This window comes from Crinia signifera, chromosome 3 (genome assembly GCF_055691185.1).
Source record: "Crinia signifera chromosome 3, ASM5569118v1, whole genome shotgun sequence".
In the NCBI taxonomy this organism is placed as follows: Eukaryota; Metazoa; Chordata; class Amphibia; order Anura; family Myobatrachidae; genus Crinia; species Crinia signifera.
The window spans coordinates 277,921,240-277,944,666 of NC_139219.1; the positions used below are offsets into that span (position 1 = coordinate 277,921,240).

General features: G+C 47.1%; 1 protein-coding gene across 2 annotated transcripts; it reads right to left on the bottom strand.

Annotated features, from left to right (window-relative positions):
* Positions 1-299: 299 nt before the first annotated feature.
* ILKAP (ILK associated serine/threonine phosphatase) lies at positions 300-12,307 on the bottom strand. Of its 2 annotated transcripts, none has more exons than XM_083178147.1 (10): positions 12,173-12,307; positions 10,652-10,774; positions 7,718-7,832; positions 6,448-6,554; positions 6,287-6,380; positions 6,111-6,198; positions 3,853-3,974; positions 2,168-2,287; positions 838-919; positions 300-746 (listed from the first exon to the last, which is right to left on the bottom strand). In XM_083178147.1, exons 1-10 carry the CDS (start codon positions 12,216-12,218, stop codon positions 609-611), a joined length of 1,035 nt encoding a protein of 344 aa, XP_083034273.1. In that variant the 5' UTR covers positions 12,219-12,307; the 3' UTR covers positions 300-608. The 2 variants fall into 2 exon arrangements, with proteins under 2 accessions (XP_083034273.1, XP_083034272.1); XM_083178146.1 differs by having other exon boundaries at positions 10,652-10,789.
* Positions 12,308-23,427: the final 11,120 nt, after the last annotated feature.

Below are 23,427 nucleotides of genomic sequence, written 5' to 3' on the forward strand. Positions count from 1 at the left end.
ATATATGCATTTTTTTTATCTTTATTGTAATAATTATGTATATGTTTTAATTTTGATTATTTTCTATAAAAAACGTTTTTTCATTAACTGTTGTGAGCATGTTTTCATTGTAGACCAGCGCTGCTTTATTTGTATATTTATTTGCTTTGACAGCAATAGACAAACCATTAGAGATAAAGGAACTCTATTATACTGTATACATAAGGCTATTCTCGACAAAAGGAGAAATAAAAAGCCCGGTCCTTTATATAGATGCCGAGGAGGGACACACTCTACCTCAAAGCAAACAGGACCAGACAAAAGGTGTGAAATACTTTTTTACTAAAGTATACCAGCACAAAATAATATTAATAAAATAAAAATCACATTGACCCAATATCCACCAAAGCAGCTACCTGCGGAAAGGAATCAAACCTAAATAAACACATCTTTATCTGTACTTAACAGATGATCGTATATCCATAAATGTCCCCAGTAGTAGAGTACCAGCCCTCTGAATGGCACTGTGGACTAATAACATCTTATCTGGCAGAGGCTGGGAGGTGGTGTATGTATAATCGGAGATGAAAGGAGTAATACTCATCCCTTGCTACGGCCCTACCACAGTGTCAGTGTTGTATCTGTACTAGGAGTACGGTGACATTGTCAGCGGCACCTCGGCGCACAGCTTCGTTGGCAAGGCGATGACATGCAGATTCATAGCGGGTTTCTGAGTCGGGGTGGCTCTCTTCCTCCTTGGAGCCATCCTGTGAATGGGTAAGATTATGTCAGACTTCAGGAGAGGATCTGTATACATTTTATTATAGCTCTCAACGCACCACTACTAAGGCAACTTACCTGCACGTGACTAAGGATGAAATTTACAGCCTCGTCTGCGGAGAAGGCCTTGAAAAGACCATCACAGGCTAATAAAACAAACCTGTAGGGTATATAATCAGCAAAAAATTAACTGAAAGTAAAGAAACCTCTCAGTGTTTTCTCATTGTGTTGTGTGCAGGAAAGTGCATATGAAACCATTGTTTATGGTCTTCCTTTGGACAAAGGTCCGACATTATGCACAGTCCCATCTAATCAGAAGCATATTATGTTCATTTGTACCTATGAGACAGAAAGGACATTTAAGCTTCCTTTTGCAGTGTGCCTTTAAAGGCCTTTATCATCACAATGGATTTTTCCGGAATACATACAGATGACTGGCAGTAAGAATACTGGCATCCGGATAGGGGTCTGGTAGGTATACTTTCTCTGCACCTCTCTCCTTGCAGCCTGACCCTAAACCCCAACCCCTGCAGCCTGGTGTAACACTCACCGCTAGTGGCTAAAACTAACCCCCATACCCCACTGCATAACCCTAATTCCCCCCAGTACTACCGAAACCTGGCAACCCCCCCTTAACCACCTAACCCTAAGTCCCCCCAGTATTATCTAAACCTGACACCCCCTTCCCTTAGCACCCCGCATACTTACAATCATACATTGGCTTTTGGGATTCCAGCATCTGCATTCTAATCCTTTCAAGATTCCAGCACTGGTCTTCTAACAGCTGCCAGGATGCCAGCGTCTGTATACGGAGCACCGGCATCCTGACTGCTGGGATGCTGACAGCATGCCGCTTTCTCATACAAAAAAGCACCTTGATGGTGCAAATGGCATTACAAGAATAGACCAAAATATAATAATCAATACTATACGAAATATACCCTAATTACTTTTTTTTCTTCTGCAATCCTTAATTACAGAATCTTGCACTACAAAGCTAAAATCTGAGTTTTGCAGGCGAGTGCACAATTGGGCGCAATTCCTGAACCCTCCCGATATGCTCAGCTCCAGGACACAATGCAAAAATCTTATATTCATGTGTTGGTTTATTAGCATAACATTAGACAAATAAGGCCATAAACCACCACAGCGTAGCCCACCATGCTCTATACCAATTTAATAAATGAAAGTATAGAATTAATAGCCACAGCACAGAAAGTTGTCCCGAAAGCTGTGGAACAAACAAATCATCACAAAATAACACCATTGTAATACTACGCAGACCACACTATTACTGACCTACACTACATGAAGCAAATGGAGTTATCCAGAAGACAAAGTAAAACATAAGATAGCGGCTGTGATACTGTAAGTTACTTGGTGTAAGTGTGATAATAATCTGCTTTACCTGTCACTGGGAGTGAGAGGACACCTTTTCACATCTGGCGTGCTGATGACACCCCAGCGCTTGTATTGCCCATCGCCTAGTGAGCGAGACACCTCCAACACCCCGAGTACTCTGCCGTCTCTGCGGAACACAAAGCACACCAGGTTCTCAAGGAAGAGATATGCTGGAAGAGTAGTTGCTACCTGAGAACTCACACAGTTACAAGTAACCTATAGGTCATAATAGAATGCTGCGATATAAAAGAAACTGTAAATAAATAAATAAATAAATAAAATAAATAACAGGGTACCCAAGTTAACAGAAGAGATGGAAGTCATCTAAATGAAGGTCAAAACACTATAGTAGTGATTTTCCCCCCTTGTACAATGGGGTGCCGGATGATGCTCTGACATGGGGGATCCCGACAGTCAGTATCCCAACATCGTAATCCCAACTGCCGGTGCTCCGACAGGGGGGATCCCGACTCATAGGGGCTATTCTCCCTTGTGGAGGTCAACGACCCACATAGAGGGAGAATAGAACCTGTGGTGAGCGTAGCGAGCCACCGAGCCTGCAGTGTGGCGAGCACAGCAAGCCCACATGGGTTTTTTTTGCGCTCGCCCCCCTGTCGGAGCACTGGCAGTCGGGATACTGACCGTTGGGATCCCCCTGTCGGAGCGCCATACCACACCCGTACAATGGTCCTACTTCATGTTTGTATGCAATACGGATGTTCATGCAACAAAAGCCATTACTGGCAGACTACGCACGTACCGCACACTTGCCAAGATAACTTTGCCAGTCTGCGTAGCCATACATCTACCAATGTCGATGTAATGCTTGTGTCGAACATTTGACTCTGTTGACCTTAGCCATGTCGACCATTTGTCTGTGTCGACCTAAGCCCTTCGACCACAATGTATGTCAACCTTAACAGTGTCGACCTAACAACCGTATACCATATTTCAGGCAGCTTTACTGGCTAACATTCACAGCCTGAATAAAACATACAGTAAGTCGCAGGTGCGTAGGCTATTGCATCCAAACATGAATTAGGCCCAATGCACAGTCCTGTAAAGCCATAACAAACGGATGCAGAGTACAGTGTGAGGCAGCATATCTACGTCTGGAGTGTTCTGTAAGAGATTTGCAGCTGGGAGGCATCTCAGAGCTCATATCTTGGTGAAACTTTTTCAGCAAATATAACCCCCGGGCAGAGCTGTCTGTGTAGTGTGGCCTATACTGATAACTGGCTGGCATTACACAGAACGTGCTGATTCTGCAGAAAACAGTACACACCCCAGAGCTGGGGGCTCCTCCACCCTGAAGGGAGTGCGTGATGGAATTAGAAACCACAAAACTCTATTAAGTAACACTCAAAGAACATATCAGGTAAGCACGTGCCAGACTCACCTATACGTTATGGTGGAATCTACAATTAAAGATATACAGGAGTTTGCGGTGTAGGTCTTTTGTGCGGATGGTTCGGGAGCGATTCTTGAATAAGTTGCTCGGTACACGTGGTTGGGATACTCACTTCCAGGGGGAATTTACCAACATGGGAGTTCTATTTCAGATTGGGATGTTGCTATGGGCAACCAATCAGATACTGTAGATTCTGATTGATGGCCATAGCAGCATCCCATGTGAACTAGAACTCCCATCTTTGTAATTTTCCCCCACAGCATAAGGACGGAGATGCTCACCTCACATTGCCCCCTGCTCTCTGGATTCTCATCCGCTCTTCATACTGTGTGGGGTTGTGTTCTCTACTCAAGCTTAGAACTGTGGGTTTCTGAGTGTCCTCATTAATCCGGCAGAGTAAAGCCTAGCACAAGGGAAAGAGGTCATAAGGATATGCAATGGATAACCTGTAGTGACTAATGCTCAAATTCAGATTGCAGTGTCAGAAATGTGTGCAGATAGCTAGAACCATAAACTGTAGAGTGGCAAATGTACTAGCCAAAACAGTATGGTCAGTGCAATGGTCCCCAAACTGTTCTAAAATCACAGCAGCTTGGGGCATTAGAAGGTTTGTTATTGAGAAATTCAGAATGGTTTACTTTTTCAGTTATGTGAATGCCAAGATCCGCTTCTGTTTGTCCACATATAAATGCATCCTCATACATTTAGCCTCGATATGCCATGAAGTGCAAGGTGTATGGAGAGGGCGAGTAGCCAGGACTTTTTTACACAAATGTGTCTGCCACAATTCAATGTGACTAGGATGCATTGGGAAACTAAGGGCCTGATTCAGACCCACTTGCTAGGCCGCGTATATGTGGTGCCTAGCGAGCGTGTAAGCGCTACCCGCCACCCCGCTGAACGCGCCCCCAATGCCGCAGCATCCCCGCGGTAACAAGCGAGTGGATGTGTCCGAGAACTGGTTGCTGACCATCGAATGATTTCTCTCCCCTTCAGAAATAAAAGTCAGTGAAAACTAACCATAAAATGATTAGTGTTCTCCTGCACGGTGCTCTGGAGCAAATTCTGTCCCGACTGAATGGGTCTGAATCGGCCCTTATGCTGAGTAATTTGATGACCCTTTTATATTGTGTGGGACGGAGTCTGTATTTGGAGCAGAGCCACCAACCCATGGCACCTCGGCAAGTGTTCCGAGGGCAACATAGGGTGCTACAGGACCCAGTTTGGGAACCACTGAGTGCAAGAGCTCCAGAAGCAAACGTCTTCTAATCATATTGCACCTTGTAATGGATAGCCCTTAGATAGCGAGAGAACAAATAAGCTAATATCAGTATCAAGTGGACCAGTTATGTGCACACAGAGCAGGCTTCCATGTTGTGTGCTTATCAACATAAATTACTTCACTGTGCATAAGCGAAGGGTGGAGCATGGACTATCAATTGGCTACACTTTGATTATGAAGGAAATGTCAGAGATTCTATGCACAATGACTACCACTGTGCCAATCGTAGGGTCCGATCCAGAGATGTACGCGAATCACATAGCTGCGGTGTCTTTCTATGCAGCTGATGCTGCAGGAGGCATCTAGTGCCAATAGGTGCCTCCTGCTGGCTTCTCTCACCTGCTGCAGCAGCATTGGATCACCTTCGTGGTCATTGGTCATCTGAGTAACCCTCAGGCTTCTCAGGATGACCGGGGAATTCACACTGGTGAAGTTAATGAAGAGGTGTCCAAGGACTCTCTCAATGGCTTCAGCATAACCAGAAAATCGTGCCCATGTTTCTGAATGCTGCATGCCCCTGCCACCGCTCTTCCACCAAATGGCCTCATGAAAATGCAGGATCCAGAGCACTTGCAATGATCTTGCAGAACATGATCTGCACATTGACAGTGCAGCAACTGGGCATGTGCAGATCTCACACCATCAGAGGGGTATGTAAACCATCGGGTTTGTATAGATCTCTGAATTTGGTCCTAGCACATAATCATATACTGTAAATATGGATATAAAACAAAAACCACATGTGAATAAGAGCTATACAGAACTTAAACAGACTTGTCTTTGAATTAATTCCCTATTTATTGATCCCGCTAGTATGTTGCCAGGGCACAGTGGAGCATGCATGCTCTCAGAGGGGACATGGCTGCCTGGAATGGGGGTGCTGCCCCGCCGGCATCCCTATTGGAGAAAGGCGGCCCTGCCAATGTCACTAATAGGGGGCATGCCCAGCCACTATGGAGGTCGTGGGCTTTTCCCATGCCTCCCCATTTATGAACAGATGAAATGCGTATGCACATGACATCTATTCTGGTGGTGGTGGCACGGCACTCGCTGGCTGCTGATAAAAGAGCTGGGAGACTTAGCTCTTTAAAATTAGGGCAGGGCGCAGTGACCCATTCAACTGGTTTAATAATAATTCTGATCAGAACGTAATTTAAGGAGAAGACCTTTGCAATGTTACATGAAGGTGATCAAAAAGATGCTAAACTTGCTATAAACAATAAAATAAAAACGGCAGGTAATTAGTACAACACATACCTTGCTGTCCCCAAGGTTGGCAATATATAGGATGTTATCAGCAACAACAACACAAATGGCCGTTGTGCCATCTTTCCATGCTGGCTTCCTACAGGCAGAAGAGAACAGCAGGGAATGACAAGGCCATGAATATGGAATGGAGAAGCACAGAACAGACATCAGGACGATATACCCACTGGCTTGCTGCCTTCTTCAGAAACTCCTCATCAGTCTGCTTGAAAGCCTCAAGCAGACATTTCTTTATTGCTTTGTCCACACTGCTTCCCTCTCCTGCAAGAAGCACCTGTCACTGTTATATAGACTGACTCTGCCACACTATGTAACAACCTTTACTTACCTCGTGGTAACTTTTTCACCAGATTCCGGTGTAGATTGTTTGCTGCGAACTGCGCTGCGTGACTACCTCCATGACCATCAAATACAGCATAGTATGAAAGTCGTGATCTAGAAGAGAAAAATCAGGTAGTTTAAAACACAAAGATGAAGTCACTTTTAAATTGAAGGACACATTTTGTGCATGTGATACAGATGTGTCCACATACATCTGTCCTCCATGCAGCACAAGTCACATTACACGCAAGCTCCTTTAGACTCCGTAGCGCCGGGTGTCTTTGCATGCAAATTTTCTCATTACAATCGGTTTTATTTGCAAAATAAGATGAGGATAGGATGCACAATAAGCTTTTGCTGATTAAATGATATGCTGCATGCCAATATTCTGTGTGGGACAGCGGCTGTATCTGCATATGAGATGCTATGCTACTTGCACGTCCTTTTAGCACCGCGTTGCGAATAAGACATATTGTAATTTAAAAAGTTGCACGCAAAGATACTCGGCCCTACTGAGATATGCCAACTCATCTCTATTCTACTTTGTCCCTAGAGGAGGGAATACTCTGGCAAAGCTCCTAGTAGCAATTTATGAGGAATTAATGACAACTCCAGCACAAGAGTCTACTATATATCAATCTGAAGTTACAGTGGGCACAAAATGACTCCAATTGACACTGGATCAATGTTCCCTGGTTGGACAAATCTTGATTTCTCCAGATGGTAAGGTCAAAATCTTGCAATATTAAACCATGGTACCAGACTGCCTTGTATCAAAAGGTTAAGGCTGGTGGTAGTATCTTGGTGTGGGGAATGTTTCATGACACACATTAGGCCCCTCAATACCAAGTGAGCATAGTTTAAATGACACAGCCAACTCAAGGTGTTGTTGCAGACAATGTGTATCTCGGATTGGCCCATCTTCCCATCCTCTAGTATTTGCAGAAAGATTATGCACCATAATGACACACTATCCTAAACTAGTTCCACAAACAATGAGCTTAGTCTGCTATGGCCCCAGTCACTAGAGAACCTTTGTGATACATCACTGTGCAGCAACTGGACCAGAATCTCTAGGGAATGTCTCCTTATTAATAACTGTACCTTTTCCGTAGACAAAGGGAGGGGTGGGGGATCCTACCCGGTACTAGGGAGGTCTACTTAATAAGCAGGACACTGGATAACTAAACTAAACTAAACAAAATGACATACACAAGGGGAATGACAAGACCATAACCATAAGCACAAACAATGCAGACTTACAGCCCAGTACTTACATGTTGGCAGGCATTGGCTGACACTCCTGACTCAGATCACATATAGTATGAGCATCTTGTAATTCTTCCCGCTCCCCTCGTCGTTCCGCTACATGAGCTTTTAAAGACAAAATTCCTAAACGAAATAGAAAGGATGATGAGTTAGTTGTCATGTGGTTTTTGCACTATCACCTCTACTTAATTTTATGGAGAATTTTTACTAGCTTATGCATGGATAAAGAAAAGGTACTCTAAATAGGGTGCCGGACGGCTCCCCAACAGTTGGGATTCCAACAGTCATTCCTCCAACTGCTCACTCATGGGGGTCCACGACCCCATAGAGGGAGAATAATATAGGTGGCGAGCGTAGCTCGCCACCATGCCCACAGCGTGGTGAGCGCAGCGAGCCAGCAAGGGGCTTCATTGCGCTCCCCACGCTGTGCAGTCGGGATTCCGACGTTGAAGAAATGACTGTCGGAATCCCGACTGTCGCTCATTTATACCACACCCCTCTAAATAAACCAAAGTGGAAAGAGCAAGTAAAGCAGCTTTTTTGCCATCACTATGTATGAATGCTGCCTGTTGTATCCTTCAGAGAAAGCACCCATTGCTTTGGAGGGTGGTGCTTCTCTATTTTTAAAGTCAAAGCATGTGCGATTGGCTAATACATTTTCAATATTCTTAACACACAGTAAGTGTAACTGGCATGTTATGCTTTGCATTAGTATTAGTTCACTTTACTAGAGAGTTCTAAGCTTGGTGGAGGTCGCATCAGCTGTCTAATAGAGTGGGAAGATGTTCCGTACATATTTTTTTAGCTTTACAGAATTACAGGGAAAAGGCAGGTTAAGAGCAAACCTTACATTCTGCCACAATGCTTCTTAAGGGAATCGGTACATCTGTCAGAATGAACTTAGGTCTACAGTCATAAGGTCGACCCCATTAGGTCGACTGGCTGGAAGGTCGACCTGATTTAAGGTCGACATGGGCCAAGGTCGACATGACTTAAGGTCGAATTTGCATAAAGGTTGACATGAGGAAGATCGACTGGTCATAAGGTCGACATGGGTTTTTCACTGTTTTTTTATCCGAATGTCGACACAGTCGACATGGACACAGTTGGCAATGAGAATCGGACCCTCGCATCGCTCGCTATGCATCGGGCACGGTGGCTTGCTTTGCTCGCCACAGCTTTAATAACCTCCTCCACGCCCTAGTGGATGGTAGGGCATGAAATACCGCCTGTCGGCACATGTCGGCTCAAAAAACAGTGAAAAACCTCATGTCGACCTTATGACCAGTCGACCTTTATGCAAATTCGACCTTAAGTCATGTCAACCTTGGCCCATGTCGACCTTAAGTCAGGTCGACCTTCCTGCCAGTCGACCTAGTGGGGTCGACCTAATGACTGTAGACCCAAGTTCATTCTAATAGATGACTGCTTCCCTTCTTAAGTTACTTTCGCAGTTGACCAGTCATTTAAAATATTTTCAAGTGTTTACTGCCATCATGCTTTGGTATGCAGTATTACAGCACGTATCATTAGGAACACCAGCTATACGAATATAGTACAAATAAAAACTGCTTCGTAGTACACAAAAAATATTTATGCTCCACAAAAAACAGTTCCAACATTTTGGAACACATTAGATGATGAAATAGGGTGTTGGCTTATAAAAGAAGCTCTTCAGATATGTGCGAGTCCAGGCCTATCCAAACTATGAGCCTGATTCAGACCTGCTCGCAAGGGTGCGTATACTGCGCACAAACGCACCCCCCCCTGCCCGTCATTTCTATGGGCACGCCCCATGAACTGCTTGTCAATCAGGCAACGAGCACCTGGGCGAATTAAAATTTTGCCATAGGCGCTCACCGCAGGGGTCTGCACGTTTCCCCCACCTTCAGAGACAGGGCCGAATTCAGACCTGAGCGAGCACTTCTAAATCGGCCAAACTGGTGAGACACTAAAAGTTCTTGCAGGCCCACAACATCTTAAGAGCCACAGGCCTATGACAGTCATTTAAATGTTGGAGAAATAGATATACACACACACACACACACACACACACGCACATGACTAAATACATTTTCAGAACATCAAATAGGGCTACGCAAATGGTCTACATCTACTACAGATGGAGTCTCTTGGTGCGCCAGGTCCTGTGAAACTCAGCTTGCACCAAACATCTTTTGCATCCAAAAATGTGTTTAGCCACAATACAGTATGAGTAGGACACACCAGGAGACACTGCTGAATTGATACGCAACACTTGTATATAGGATTACTACTAAGTATAGGCAGTGCTACAATGCAGCGGCTGTTTTCCACCACAAGTTCCATTGTGCTACATCAGTGATGGCTAACCTTGATCCCTACTAAAGTCTTAGTATTTGGCCATGCTAAAACTGATGCAGGGCATGCTGGGATGTGTAGTTCAACAACAGCTGGAGTGTCAAGGTTAGCCATCACTGCGCTACATATACAAATGTCATATTATATTACTCAGGAGAGTCTCCTGGTGTGTCTTATCATATCGCACTGTCATTACGATTCCTTTTCAGGTAAAAAAAAGTCACCTGGCACAGTCCCGCAAGAATGACAGTGCAAGGCTGTATGGGGACCTCTGTACATTTTAAGAGAGCCGATAAATCCATTTCAATGGAAAAAAAGCGAAGAGCACATCAAAGAAACGGTTCTTGAACAAAATAATTCCCGCAACAGATGACAATTTAACCAATCATTCCTTTTGGAGGTTACGCAGCTAATGGCAAAAGCTAAATGTTTGCAGGAAGGGATTATAGATTTACTTTATTCTACAGTATGACGCATAAATCAAAAAGGTGTTCTAGTGAGCACCAACTGATTGATAGCTACATGGTATACACAGACATACACGGATGCAGCAGCCTGTCTGACACACAAACCCCATGTGCAGTTTTAAGTTGTGTGAAAACCTTTACAAACTTTCTTTTCCCGGTGCCTGCCCTCACAGCTGTCCGAGTCGCTGGCTTCCATCCTACGTTTTCCACTGGATTTACCATTTGGAGGTTCTGCATCAGGTAAAGATCTTGCTAGGGCTGTGAAGACATGGGCTGAATTGATAAGTGATTATTTGTCATCTATTAAAACCTATGATAAATACAAGTATTCTAGGAATATAAAATATACATAATTAGCTCAGAAGAACAGAACTACAGAACAGATTTTGTGCAATTTCAATATGATAAGATTTTGGTACCACAACCAGAAGCCACCTGTGAGAGTATTTGTAGACCGCTTCCTCTACATGAATCGTCTAGATACTAGTTGGCGGTCTTATCCTTGTCACAAACAAAGACAAATGGGTATATATGAGAAAAGAGGGCCCAAGGCTAAATTGTCTTTGTGAGTATTATACTAAAACTATGTGTGGATATGTGTCTTAAATACTCTGCGCAGAAATGGAAATGGTGTATGTGAAAGTGGTGGACATTTTAATCTAAAAAATGTCTGTAATACCCCTTTTACACCGCTGCAAAAACCCGGGTCAGCAGTGGTGTAAATGGGTCAACCCATGTCCCATGTCCATTTGCACAGGACTTCTACTCAGGTCCTGACCTGGGTTGAACATGCCTAGGATCTGGGTAGAGGGCAGTGTAAATGGGTACGCCGGGTCATCCGACCTGGCTCCTGTTTACATCAATGGGGGAAGGCCAACCTCCGGCCCGCAGCGGAGACAGGGAGGAGGTGAATGGATGCCTGTGTGCGGCATCCATTCACCTCGCGGACGGGGGCTGGGGGGGGGGGGGTACACGGGGGCTGGGGGCAGCCCAGCAGCTTACCTTGGTGCAGGGCTTGCCCCCAGTATGGCGATCGGCAGTCCCAGCTGTGTAAGGAAGTGAGCATTAGGGTGCTTGTTTGATTCAGAACTGTATAAGGCAGTGATTCCAAAACCTAGGGCTCCACGTACTGTACATAGCATTGGACCGAGATAAATAGTACTGTGTAAATAGAAGCTCTGGTCTGGCAGGGGCCAGGTGAAACAGCTGTCAGTTCACTGCTGTGTCTCTATGGATTTGTTGTGCCCTGTGAACTAAACACTTTGTTATCCATCCTTGAGTGCTGGTCTTGACTCATTCCACGGCATGGGGTGGTGAGTGCGTATATATATAAGATAATTTTACCAAGCAGATTGCCTGTTGTCACCACAGCTGTGCAGACATTTTCTGCAAATACCATTGGCTCTCATTATGCCATACTGCGCCCCCACCTCCCTCAATAGGTTCATTAAAAGCATTTTATTTCCCCCAGGCTAATAATGACATTAGTGTGTCCCCATATAACAGCCATAATAACTGTCCCCAGTGTACGATGTGGCCACTCTATAGCGGCGGGGACGTCAGTCTCCTGCTGTGTGCATGTGTTACTACCCAGGTGCAGCTCTCTGTGATGCATGGTACTAGTGACACGGCGACATAGTGCGTATATGTGCTCACCAGACGGAGCCCCGGGCGGCTCTGGCAGCTCATCATACAGGTCCATCTGAGGCACCTTGGCCCAAAAGAGCCAACGCTTCTCTTCTCGCGAGATTATTATAGAGCTTGGAGCTTGCTTGCGGTCTCTTGTCAATCAGCGAGGGTTGCCAGGCAATGCAAACATTTTACCAATCACATTGCAACTTAAGCAAACAAGGCGGGATCACGCGTCTTTTTTTTGTGTACTAAAAAAACTTTATTCACAATGTAAACAAGAACACTGCATTTTTTGTTTTAAGACAAATATTTTGTTTTATTTTAGGACAACACACACAGAGCCCTGAGCTGCATGTATAGAGATGGGCTGGTAAAAGTCTGAAACGAATGTGAATTATTTTAATTAGTTTTCAAAATATTATCATACTTACCTACTTTTGAAAACTAGTTTCAGAGAGATTCCAGGTGCTAATAAAATTTGCTGCACCATTGAGGTAGGGGTCTGCGCATACGCGAATACCCCCTAGGGCGAATGTCTTTATCGACTTTCACACTTGTCGGTCGAGGGTCGACTCGTACCCAGGGCCGGCGCCACCACTAGGCAGCCTTAGGCATTTGCCTAGGGCGCCGGCCACTGGAGGGCGGCCACTTGGGAGCAGCCCCCGGATGAAGGAGAAGGTGAGAAACCACGGTCTCCACTCCCTCTCTGCTCTCCCTCCCTTCCCATGGAGCGACGCATCTCCTGCCGCTACCACCCCATGGAGAGCCCCCCCCCCCCGCTTGTTGAGCGAGACACGTCACGCTGCTCCCTCTCCCCCTGTGGAGTTACTCCACACCCGCCGGAACTGTATGTCCGCCGCATCTCCCGCCGCCTGCACCCCCTCCATCTCTCGCCGCCTGCACACCCCCACCTCTCCGTGGAGCAGGAGGGCGCCGGGGCACCCCCCCTGCCTGGGGCGCTCCGGTGCCTAGCACCGGCCCTGCTCGTACCCCTAGGGTGACCAACTCATCCCTTTAATCCGGGACACATATTAATTACACAGGTTCTGTGGCAGTTTAAAACCAGGTGAAAGCCAGCCACAGAACCTGTGTAATTAATATGTGTCCCAGATTAAAGGGGTGAGTTGGTCACTCTACGTACCCCTGCGAACACTGGTGTGTCGATGCCTGCTTGGGGCTGGCGGCTGACATCAGATCCTGCCCCGTATTTGGCCATAACTAGCCAGGATAAAAGTCAGTTTAGACTGAGTTTTATCTGTAAAGGGAAAAAATTACTTGATGCTGAGCGACCATCAAATAATTTTTCTCCCATGTTGACGCAGACGAGTGGATGTGTAAGCCTACACATCCACTCGCATGCTAATGTGGGGAGTCATCATGTGGCGGGAAGGGGAGGGGGGCAGTGTTGTGGACTAGCTGGGGGTTGTGTATAACACACAGCACCATATTACACTATACACAGCCCAGTATAAATTATACACAGCTGGCCCCATATTAACTACATTATAAAAAGAAGACCCCATATTGCATCATACACAGCCCCCCCCCCCCCCCCCCTTTACACAAGGGCACTTATTTAGATCTGATCCCAGTACAAATTTGTTCTCAAAATGGGCAAAACCATGTGCACTGTGTTACATCTGGCCCACCTGCAGTGCAGTTATTGCCCCCCATATTACAGCCTCACTCCCCAGTACACGCAGCACTCTCCTGGCTGTGTTGCTCCCTCCAGGGGATTGTCAGGTCCCTGCAGTGTGGTGTGGTGGAAGCAGCATAGGGCAGCCGGTGACAGGAGCAGACTAGGGATGGCCATCGTTGCCTTTGCCATCGATGGTTGCCATCGATGGCAAAAGTGCAACAGGCCATCGATGGTGTATAAGTATGCAATGGAAGACCATCAATGTTTTTACATATCGATGGTCATCCATTTGCTTTGAAAAATTGGCCAATCAAAATACGGGGGTGGGGCTTTGCGGCTGTTGGGGGCGGAGCTATGCTCTGTGTTCCGGCCCCTTAATGAAAAAATAAAAACAAAACTATTCAGTTAAGCCTGACATCGATGGTGGAGAACCATCTGGTTCTCCCCATCGATGTCAAAACTATTCGACATCGGCCATAAACCATCAATGATTTCTAATAATCGATGGTCGATGGCCATCCCTAGAGCAGAGAGAGCAGCAGTGCTGATGCACAGAGTGTGGTGGGCGTGGCCAACCTCAGGGAAGCCCTGGCTGCTGCTGCTGACTCTCCTGCACCTCTCAGTCTACCTCACTGTCACAGCAGTAGTAGTAGTAGTTTGTTTACTTATAAGGCGCCACAAAGTGTCAGCAGCGGCGTACATAGCAAACAAAAAACAAATTACAAGGTCACGTACAGGGTGTGTTGATAAAATACAGCATAAATAGGGGTATAGCTGGTAGAGCTAAAATCAGCATCAGTTCTGAAGTAGGTGTCGAAATTGTCGAGGAGTCTGAAGCTGAAGTAGAGGAAGGAAAGAACCGGGCAGGAGCACTGGTGAGGTAAAGAGGTAGGGTGAGTACGTGAGGAAGGAGGGCCCTACTCATAAGAATAAACAGACTAAAAGGTGGTGGGTGGGTGAACGAAAAACAATAGGATAATTAGGAATGGATGGAGGGGTAGGGTAGGCAGAATAGGAGGAGCGAAAGAGGTTAGGAGGAGGAGGTATAGGCTAGTTGGAAGAAGTGGGTTTTGAGGGAGCACTTGAAGGAGGTTAGGGAATCAGCTCAGCTACCGCTACCCACAACCCCACGGTGGCCAGCTGTGATGTAAGCATGCAAGCTCCACCCCCGCGTGCATGTGCAGCCTGGATTTAAATGGGAGTGACCGGTAGGTTTGCGGGCAGCAGGAGGCTGATGTGAAAGTCGAGAGCCTCCCGCTGAATGTGGGAGGGTAAGCATGTCTGCATAGGCGTGCGCATGGGGGGGTGCATAATTACCCCCCCCCCCCCTCACACTATTGCAGCCAGGGCCATTGGGGAGGTTAGTGGCATAACAAGTGCAACCTCTTGATTTTTTATTTTTCTTGCCTCGAGGGAGGGGAGGGAGCGAATCCTCTTCCCAGCCTGCCGGTGTACCTGGGCGGAAGACGGAGCTGCTACCCGGAATCCGCCAGGGTGAGAGAGGAGGAATCGCTGCTGCTGTCATCGCACCCAGAGCCACACCAGTGGGGTGGGGTGAGGAAGTGAGCAACTGCAGGTGACTGAAGGCTCTGCTGCCTGAAGCCGCATCAGGAGGTGGGGAGAGGAGGGAGTGTATGAGGACACACTGCTGCCCGAAGCAGCACCATGAAGGGGGAAGAAGAGGGAGAGGACCCCCTGCTGCTGCTTTTGCTGGCCAGAAATGCTCCACACAGAGAGGAGGAGCCGCTGCCATTGTCTGGTGAAGGACAGATAGTAATGGTGAGCATCCCAGCATCTGTTTGTCAGTTTGTTTTTGCACCCCAACTCTTCCCTCTGTCTATGCTGCCCCTCCATCCATCTGTCAGTCTGTCCCCCAATATGGTACTTTGTCCCCATCTGTCTATGCCCCCCCCCCCCCCCATCCATCTGTGTTTGCCCCTCCCCTCATCCATCTTTCTATCTATGGTGTTCTATCTGTCCATCTTTGCCCCCCCTGTCCATCCTGCGTTGTATACTATATAATGGGCATTACAGTGTGTGTCATGATGTGTAATGGGCATCACGTGTGTCAAATACTGTGTAATCTACATCACAGTGGGCATTATTCTAGTTCACTCTTTCTAACAAAATCCTTCTTAGATGGACAAAACCATTTGTACTGCAGGGGGGCAGATGTTACATGTGCAGAGATAATTAGATTTGGGTGAGTTATTTTGTTTCTGTGCAGGGTAAATACTGGCTGCTTTATTTTTACACTGCAATATAGATCTCACTTTGAAGTAAAACCCCACCCAAATCTAATTCTCTGTGCATATGTTACATCTGCCCCCCTGCAATGCACATGGTTTTGTCCATCTAAGAAGAATTTTGTCAGAAAGAGTGAACTAGAATAAGGCCCAGTGTGAGGTGTAACATGTAACGGGTATCACATGGGAGGCACAACGTGTAATGGGCATTATGGTGTGTGGCATAACATATAATGGGCATTATGGCATGTGGTATACTATGTAATGGCTGTGTGACGTGTAATAGGCATTACGGTGTAAATTTTTGGTGTATAATACACTATCCCTATTATGTGGAATGGGCATTACTGTGTGTGGTATTAAGTGGAATGGGCATTACTGTGTGTGGCATTATGTGTAATGAGCATTACTGTGTGTAGTATTATGTGTGATGGGCATTATGGTGTGTGGCATTATGTGGAATGGGCGTTACTGTGCAATGCATTACAGATGTACCGGGTCTCGTCTTTGCTGGCGATCCGCCAGCAGCATGCTGCTGGCGGATCGCCAGCAACACGGCGCTGCTATCTGACTGAGACGCGCATGCGTCCCCCACCCACGCGCGTCTCAGTATCTGGGCGGCGAGGCGGACGCATTACTGTCCGCCTCCCGCTCGAGGGGCAGGGGGGACCCGAGGAGGCTGCGGGGGGGTGCGGTCGCCCGGTGTGGGCGAAGGGCAGCACCGTCAGAAGGGGACGCGCGCGCACCTCGTGCGCGCGCGTCCCCTTCCGGCATACAGATGGCGGCGGGGCAGGGGATGGCGACGCCATCGCCATACCCTGCAAAGAGGAGACCCGTTACATCTGTATGTGGAATGAACGTTACTGTGCTATGCATTATGTGTAATGACCATTACAGTGTGGCAATTTTTTGCAATGCGCCTTGCGCACTGTCCCTGTTTCTAGTATGTGTGTGTGTGTGTGGGGGGGGGGGGATGATTCATTCTGAAGTGCATATACATAAATAAGTCACCTTCTATTTAGTTTGCATTGACAGTGGCGTAACTATGCCTCCACAGCCCCCGCCGTGGCGGGGAGGCGCAGAGTAACTATGGGCGCCGGGGGGGGCTGCGGTGCTATAGTTACCCACTGCGCTGCTGCCCGGCCGCATCTGCGGTCACTGTCCCGTCACTCGCTCCCGGCGCCGGCTCCTGCTGATAATGAAAACTGACACTTAGAAAATGGCTGCCCCCGTATTCCAGACAGTTTTGGCAGCCATTTTCTAAGAGTCACTTTTCATTATCAGCAGGAGCCGGCGCTGGGAGACTGGACGGGACAGTGACCGCAGATGCGGCTCTGTCAGGTATGGGCATGGGGAGGGGCGCCGAGGGGAGGGAGAGAGAGAGGGGGTGGGGGGCGCCGAAAAAGTTTGGCGGGGGGGGGGGGGGGGGGGCGCAAAATATATAGTTACGCCACTGTGCATTGATGCCCATAGGCGGTGATGGACATGTCCAGTAGGCGGTGGTGAACATGCTACTGTAATGGGCACACCCCTCCAATGGTACACCCCCTAAGAAATTGGACTGTGCATGCCTATGCATGTCTGATTGTACTGCAATCTATTGTTTCCTGTTGTTCTTAAATTCCAGTTAGTGGAGCAGGTTTTCAAGTTTTGAAATTGAATTATGGTAGTTGCTAAATCAGGGTTGCCGACTTTAAAAAAATCCTCTCCGGGAGAAGCCCGGAGAGGAATCTTGCATTACGAGTTTTGGGGGGCGGGGCTTAACTGTGATGTCATTAAGCCCCGCCCCCATTACATCAAATAGCAGAAATAACTGCTATCCATGGAGGGGGCGGGGCTGAAACGTCACGATTGTGCCGTTTTAGCTCCGCCCCCTCCCCTGAGACCCGCGGATTGCGGCATATAAATGCCGCGATCGGGGGGCTCAGTGAGGGTCCCCCTGATTCCGGGAGGGTTGCCCACCCTTCCGGGGGCCAGGAGGAAGGACCCGATTTTCGGGAGACTCCCGCAAATTCCGGGAGGGTCGGCAACCCTGTGCTAAATCCAAATGGTGTAAAGGACCTTTCATGCCTAGGGGAAGGAGCAAGGCCAGGAGCCGTGTAGTTTCACTATCCTCGCCACCACTGGTTGCTTTTAGCCATACTTATGTAAAACCCTGGTAGGGATTATCCACGGTGTACTGTATGTGCAAGTTTCACTAACCTCTGTAGAGTCTTCAGCTGAATAACTCCTGCTTCAGGTTCATTGGTGATGAAAGTATTGGACCAGGCTCTGGGATATCAAGAAATGCCTTAATTATGTTGTTTTATTAAACTGGATAGGTTTGGAATTAATTAAGGAACACTGGGGGTTATTCTGATTCACTCGGAAAGGCACAATCACTCTCTAATGGACAAAACTATATTCACTGTGGGTGGGGCTAATGTAACATGTGCAGAGAGAGTTAGATTTGGGTGGGGGGTATTCTTCTAACTGATATCTGCAGTATAAAAATAAAGCAGCCAGTATTTACCCTGCACAGAAACAATAAAACAGCAAAATCTAACTCTCTCTGCACATGTTACTAGGGGAAGCGGTCATCTATTAGAATGAATTTAGGTCTACAGTCATTAGGTCGACCCCATTAGGTCGACTGGCAGGAAGGTCGACCTGACTTAAGGTCGACATGGGCCAAGGTCGACATGACTTAAGGTCGAATTTGCATAAAGGTCGACATGAGGAAGGTCGACTGGTCATAAGGTCGACATGGGTTTTTCACTGTTTTTTGAGCCGACATGTGCCGACAGGCGGTATTTCATGCCCTACCATCCACTAGGGCGTGGTGGGAGAATAAAATAGTGTGCCGAGCGCAGCGAGGCACCGTGCCCGAAGCATTGCGAGCGAAGCGAGCGATGCGAGGGTCCGATTCTCATTGCCAACTGTGTCCATGTCGACTGTGTCGACATTCGGATAAAAAAACAGTGAAAAACCCATGTCAACCTTATGACCAGTCGACCTTCCTCATGACGACCTTTATGCAAATTCGACCTTAAGTCATGTCGACCTTGGCCCATGTCGACCTAAAGTCAGGTCGACCTTCCTGCCAGTCGACCTAGTGGGGTCGACCTAATGACTGTAGACCTAAGTTCATTCTGACAGATGTCCCGATTCCGTTACTACAGAGGCAGAACTCTGGGAGGCAATGGAGTCATCTGCCGCCGGGCTCCTGCTCTCAAGGGGGCACCTCTCCACCACTGCCAGTTTAATACCATTAATTGAAAGCCATCAAAATCGCTTCTGAAATATATATGTGTTCTCTCTCTCTGTATACATATATACAGTATATAATATATATTTCATAACAGACTATATATATTTTGAATAACATTGTGTGTGTGGGGGGGGGGGGGGGGCTCCAATATTCATCTTGCCTCTGGGCAACTGGGACAAACTTACGCCACTTATGTTACATAAGCCCCACCTGCAGTACATATGGTTTTGTCCATTAGAGAGTGATTGTGCCTTTCTGAGTGAACCAGAATAACCCTCACTAGGACCACCGTCATATCAGGCAACACAATCAATACTTATGCAAATTATTAAAAGTCACAGTACAAATGGGGCAGGCCTCTTCCTGGCTGGCGAATCGCCAGAACGTCCCGCTGGCGATCCGCCAGCAGCCTCGCCAGCCATCAGACTGAGACGCGCGTCTCAATCTCCGTCGGTGGGGCGACGGGAACCCTGTCCATCTCCGCCTCAGGGAGACGGACAGGGTTAGGGGGGGGGTGCGGGCAGGCATCGGGGACCCTGGGTTACCGCCGACAAGCCGGCGGGGACCCGGGGGAGCAGCTGGAAGCACCGTCGGAAGGGGATGCGCGCGCCTCTCATGCGCGCGTGTCCCCTTCTCGCAATTGATATTGTGCTGTCGGGGGATGGCGGCTGGTGTCGCTGTCGCCATCCCCTGCCAAGATGGGACCTGCCCCATCTGTACTTACTCTTGCAAATATTCTGACTATGCGAATCATCTTTAAATATATATATAACAAATCACCTCCCACTAATATCTGTAATAGCATCAGATGCATGTCAATGTTTCCACTACTCATTACATAAATCACTTTCTATTAATGTGATGTGTAAGCATAAAACACTTTTAAATAATCCTTAATACCTGGTATGCAAATCTCTTTTACATTCTCTATGCAATGAAAAGACACAATTTTCTAATATATTACAAAAAATCACCATGCATGCAATCAGTACTATGCAATATTATTTCAACACAGTTCACAGTAGCTAGCAATGTCCATGTACATTTTAGCCATGGAAATCGGTACAGGGGGCATGGTCATGGATATAGGGGTGTGGTCACACAGCATATATTCGTGGCCATGCCCCCACCTGAGAACAGCAGGCAGCGTGCTGACGTCATGCGACGCTTGAACGTTGGCTGCAGTGCAAGGCACCCCTGGGAACAGGAACAGCCGTACTGGGAAACATTTTCCCCCACTGGGCCCAATCACATCCATAGCAGCCCGGACCATTCGCCTGCAGAGTCGGAGGAGCGGCCACTGGCTCAGAAAATTGGTACATTTGTTTTTTAGCCGGTACAGTCCATTAAAAAACGGAACTGTACCGGCTAAATTGGTACAGTTGGAGGGTATGATGTACCTAGTACTTCTCAGCTCCCCTTTGAGAGAGACCGGGGAGAGGGCAGCTAGTTACAGTATATAGGGTGCGTGGGAGCTCTCAAATGTAATTTGGGTAGCTTCGTCTATGGGCCTGCCCCATTTATGGCACAAAAGAGGTGGGGCCATGGGCAGAGCTATCCAAATTACATTTTGAGAGACTCAGAGTACCGTAGCACTAAATCGTTCAAGGAAGGAACCCTATTAAAGAAAACAGCAGGGAGCAGAGGGAGAGAAGCAGGAGGGAAGCACCGAAGCAGCTAGCCGGCTCTCCGGCGCTGCCTTCTGTTGCTTGTGCCGCTCCCATGGCCGCCCCATGCTGCACTGCCGCTATGGCCACTGCCAGCGCTATGACCACGTCCAACAGAACCCGGCAGCCGCGAGGTCAGCCCCGGTAATTCGTGACTTGTGCAATCGCAGACACTATTTTTTACCAGGCAGGCCAAAAGCCGGGAGGGTCAGCAACCCTGCCATGTACAGTATATGAATATACATAAAACCCTTGGACCTGCACTTGGTCCCTTAAATGTACAAGGAAGGGAATGTATTTCTGAACAGCACCAGTATGGAGCCATTAATACTGGACACTCTTTAAAGCATACTTGCCTTAATTGTGTCACTCCTCTCCGGGAGAAGCCTGGAGAGGAGACCATATACTACAAGTCATGGGGGGCTGGACAAGGCTAATGTCACCAAGCCCTGCCCCCATGACAGTCAAATGCGGACATTCACGGGTCTGTGTTTTGGGGGAGGGGCTAAATGGCACAAAATGATGCAATTTGCATCATTTTAGTCCTGCCCCTCCCCACGGACCCACAAAATTCAGACTTATATGCTGCGGGGAAGGGGGTGCAAGGACTGCGGGGGCGATGTGGGAGACATGCCCACCTTCCTGGGGGTCGAAAGGGGGACACCAATTTGCGGGAGCCTCCCAGCCATTCCGGGAGGGTGGGCAAGTATGCATTAGAAAATCTCCTTTAACTTGGAACTGTGCTGACTGTACTCCTGGTAAAGTTGTGTCTCTGACTACAGTCAGCAGGGAAGTTCTTGGCCTTTTCCAAGCTAGAAGGGGTTATTAAATAATTGACAGAACACAGGATAAGAAACTTCAGTCAGTAATACTGCAGAATCGAAAAATGGTATAGACCACTCAGCTATGTTTCAGCAGCCTTAATGGTATGCACGATTTAGCAAGGACAGGTGTTTGTGGAGCAACACAGCGCAATTAAGTGGGGAGCAGCTATTCAAACATAGAAGGTACACCACCTTCTAAAGTAACAATTCCAAAAAGCAAATGTTTGAATTTTAGCGCAACCCCCTTAAAAAGATGTATGGTACACAATCAATAATTGAAATTGATTAATTGTGACAAAACATAAAACAAGTGATAAAATGTAAATAATGTATCTTTACAATATTTCCACTGACAGAATTCAGGGCTTCTTAGTCACATCAGGCACAACAATTATGAAGACTTTATCTCACCATAGACCGAAATTGCGGTGGGCTAAACTTCAGTTTGAAGATCTGCGGCCACACCGCAGATGGCTTGCTATAGGGAAGTGTGCACACAGCTTGAAAAAGGAGACTTAGTTTCTCCGAAACGCGTTGCAGCTACCTATAGGATACAGACTGCAATCTTCAGTGCACTTTACACGTTGCACTTTTTGACCACTGGACACTTTATGGACGCACCAGCACTTTAAATTGAGGACTTCCCTATAGCAAGCCATCTGCGGTGTGGCCGCAGATCTTCAAACTGAAGTTTAGCCCACCGCAATTTCGGTCTATGGTGAGATTAAGTCTTCATAATTGTTGTGCCTGATGTGACTAAGAAGCTCTGAATTCTGTCAGTGGAAATATTGTAAAGATACATTATTTGCATTTTATCACTTGTTTTATGTTTTGTCACAATAAATCAATTTCAATTATTGATTGTGTACCATACATCTTTTTAAGGGGGTTGCGCTAAAATTCAAACATTTGCTTTTTGGTATGCACGATTTAGAAAAGGGGGGAATTTAAGGCACTTGTAAAAATGGTAATACCTTAATAAATAGTGAGGGATTAAAATAGGGGTATGAATAATGAACAAAGTGCTTGCCTGTTAGGAAAAAGGGGGGTTAGTGAGTAAAATGTTTTACAGCCCTTTTTAGAGTAGGTTGTGGTTGTGTTATATTGTTCGGCTGGTTCCGGGGATCACGCAGGTGTGACCAGGTCTACATTGTCCCTGCAATACCTCTCCTCCGCTGTGGGGTTGAGTGTAGCGCTGTCACTGTTGTTCTCTGCGTCCTCTGTGTCCCTGGAGTCCTCCGTGCGGCTCTTGAAACCGGAAGTTTGGGTAGCGTGTTTCCGGCTCACGTTCCCGGCAAGCAACGCATTTCAAGTTTTCCACTCTTTGACAACGAGTGGAAAACTCGAAACGCGTTGGATTTTCCTCCCACAAATATATATATATAGATTGTATGCTCCACTGGGGCAGGGACTGATGTGAATGTTCAAATATTCTCTGTAAAGCGCTGCGGAATATGTGTGTGCTATATAAGTAACTGTTAATAAATAAATAATACATTCAGTGGTGTCGAAAGGGGGGTGGGGGGGGGGGGGTGGTTGGTTTTTCCACAGCTCAGCCACGCCCCCTCCCAAATGCCTACAGTAACAAGTCTGCAGGAGGCTTCCGGTTCTATTGTCAAGTAGATTAAATGTTATGTAGATGTTAGGCATAGC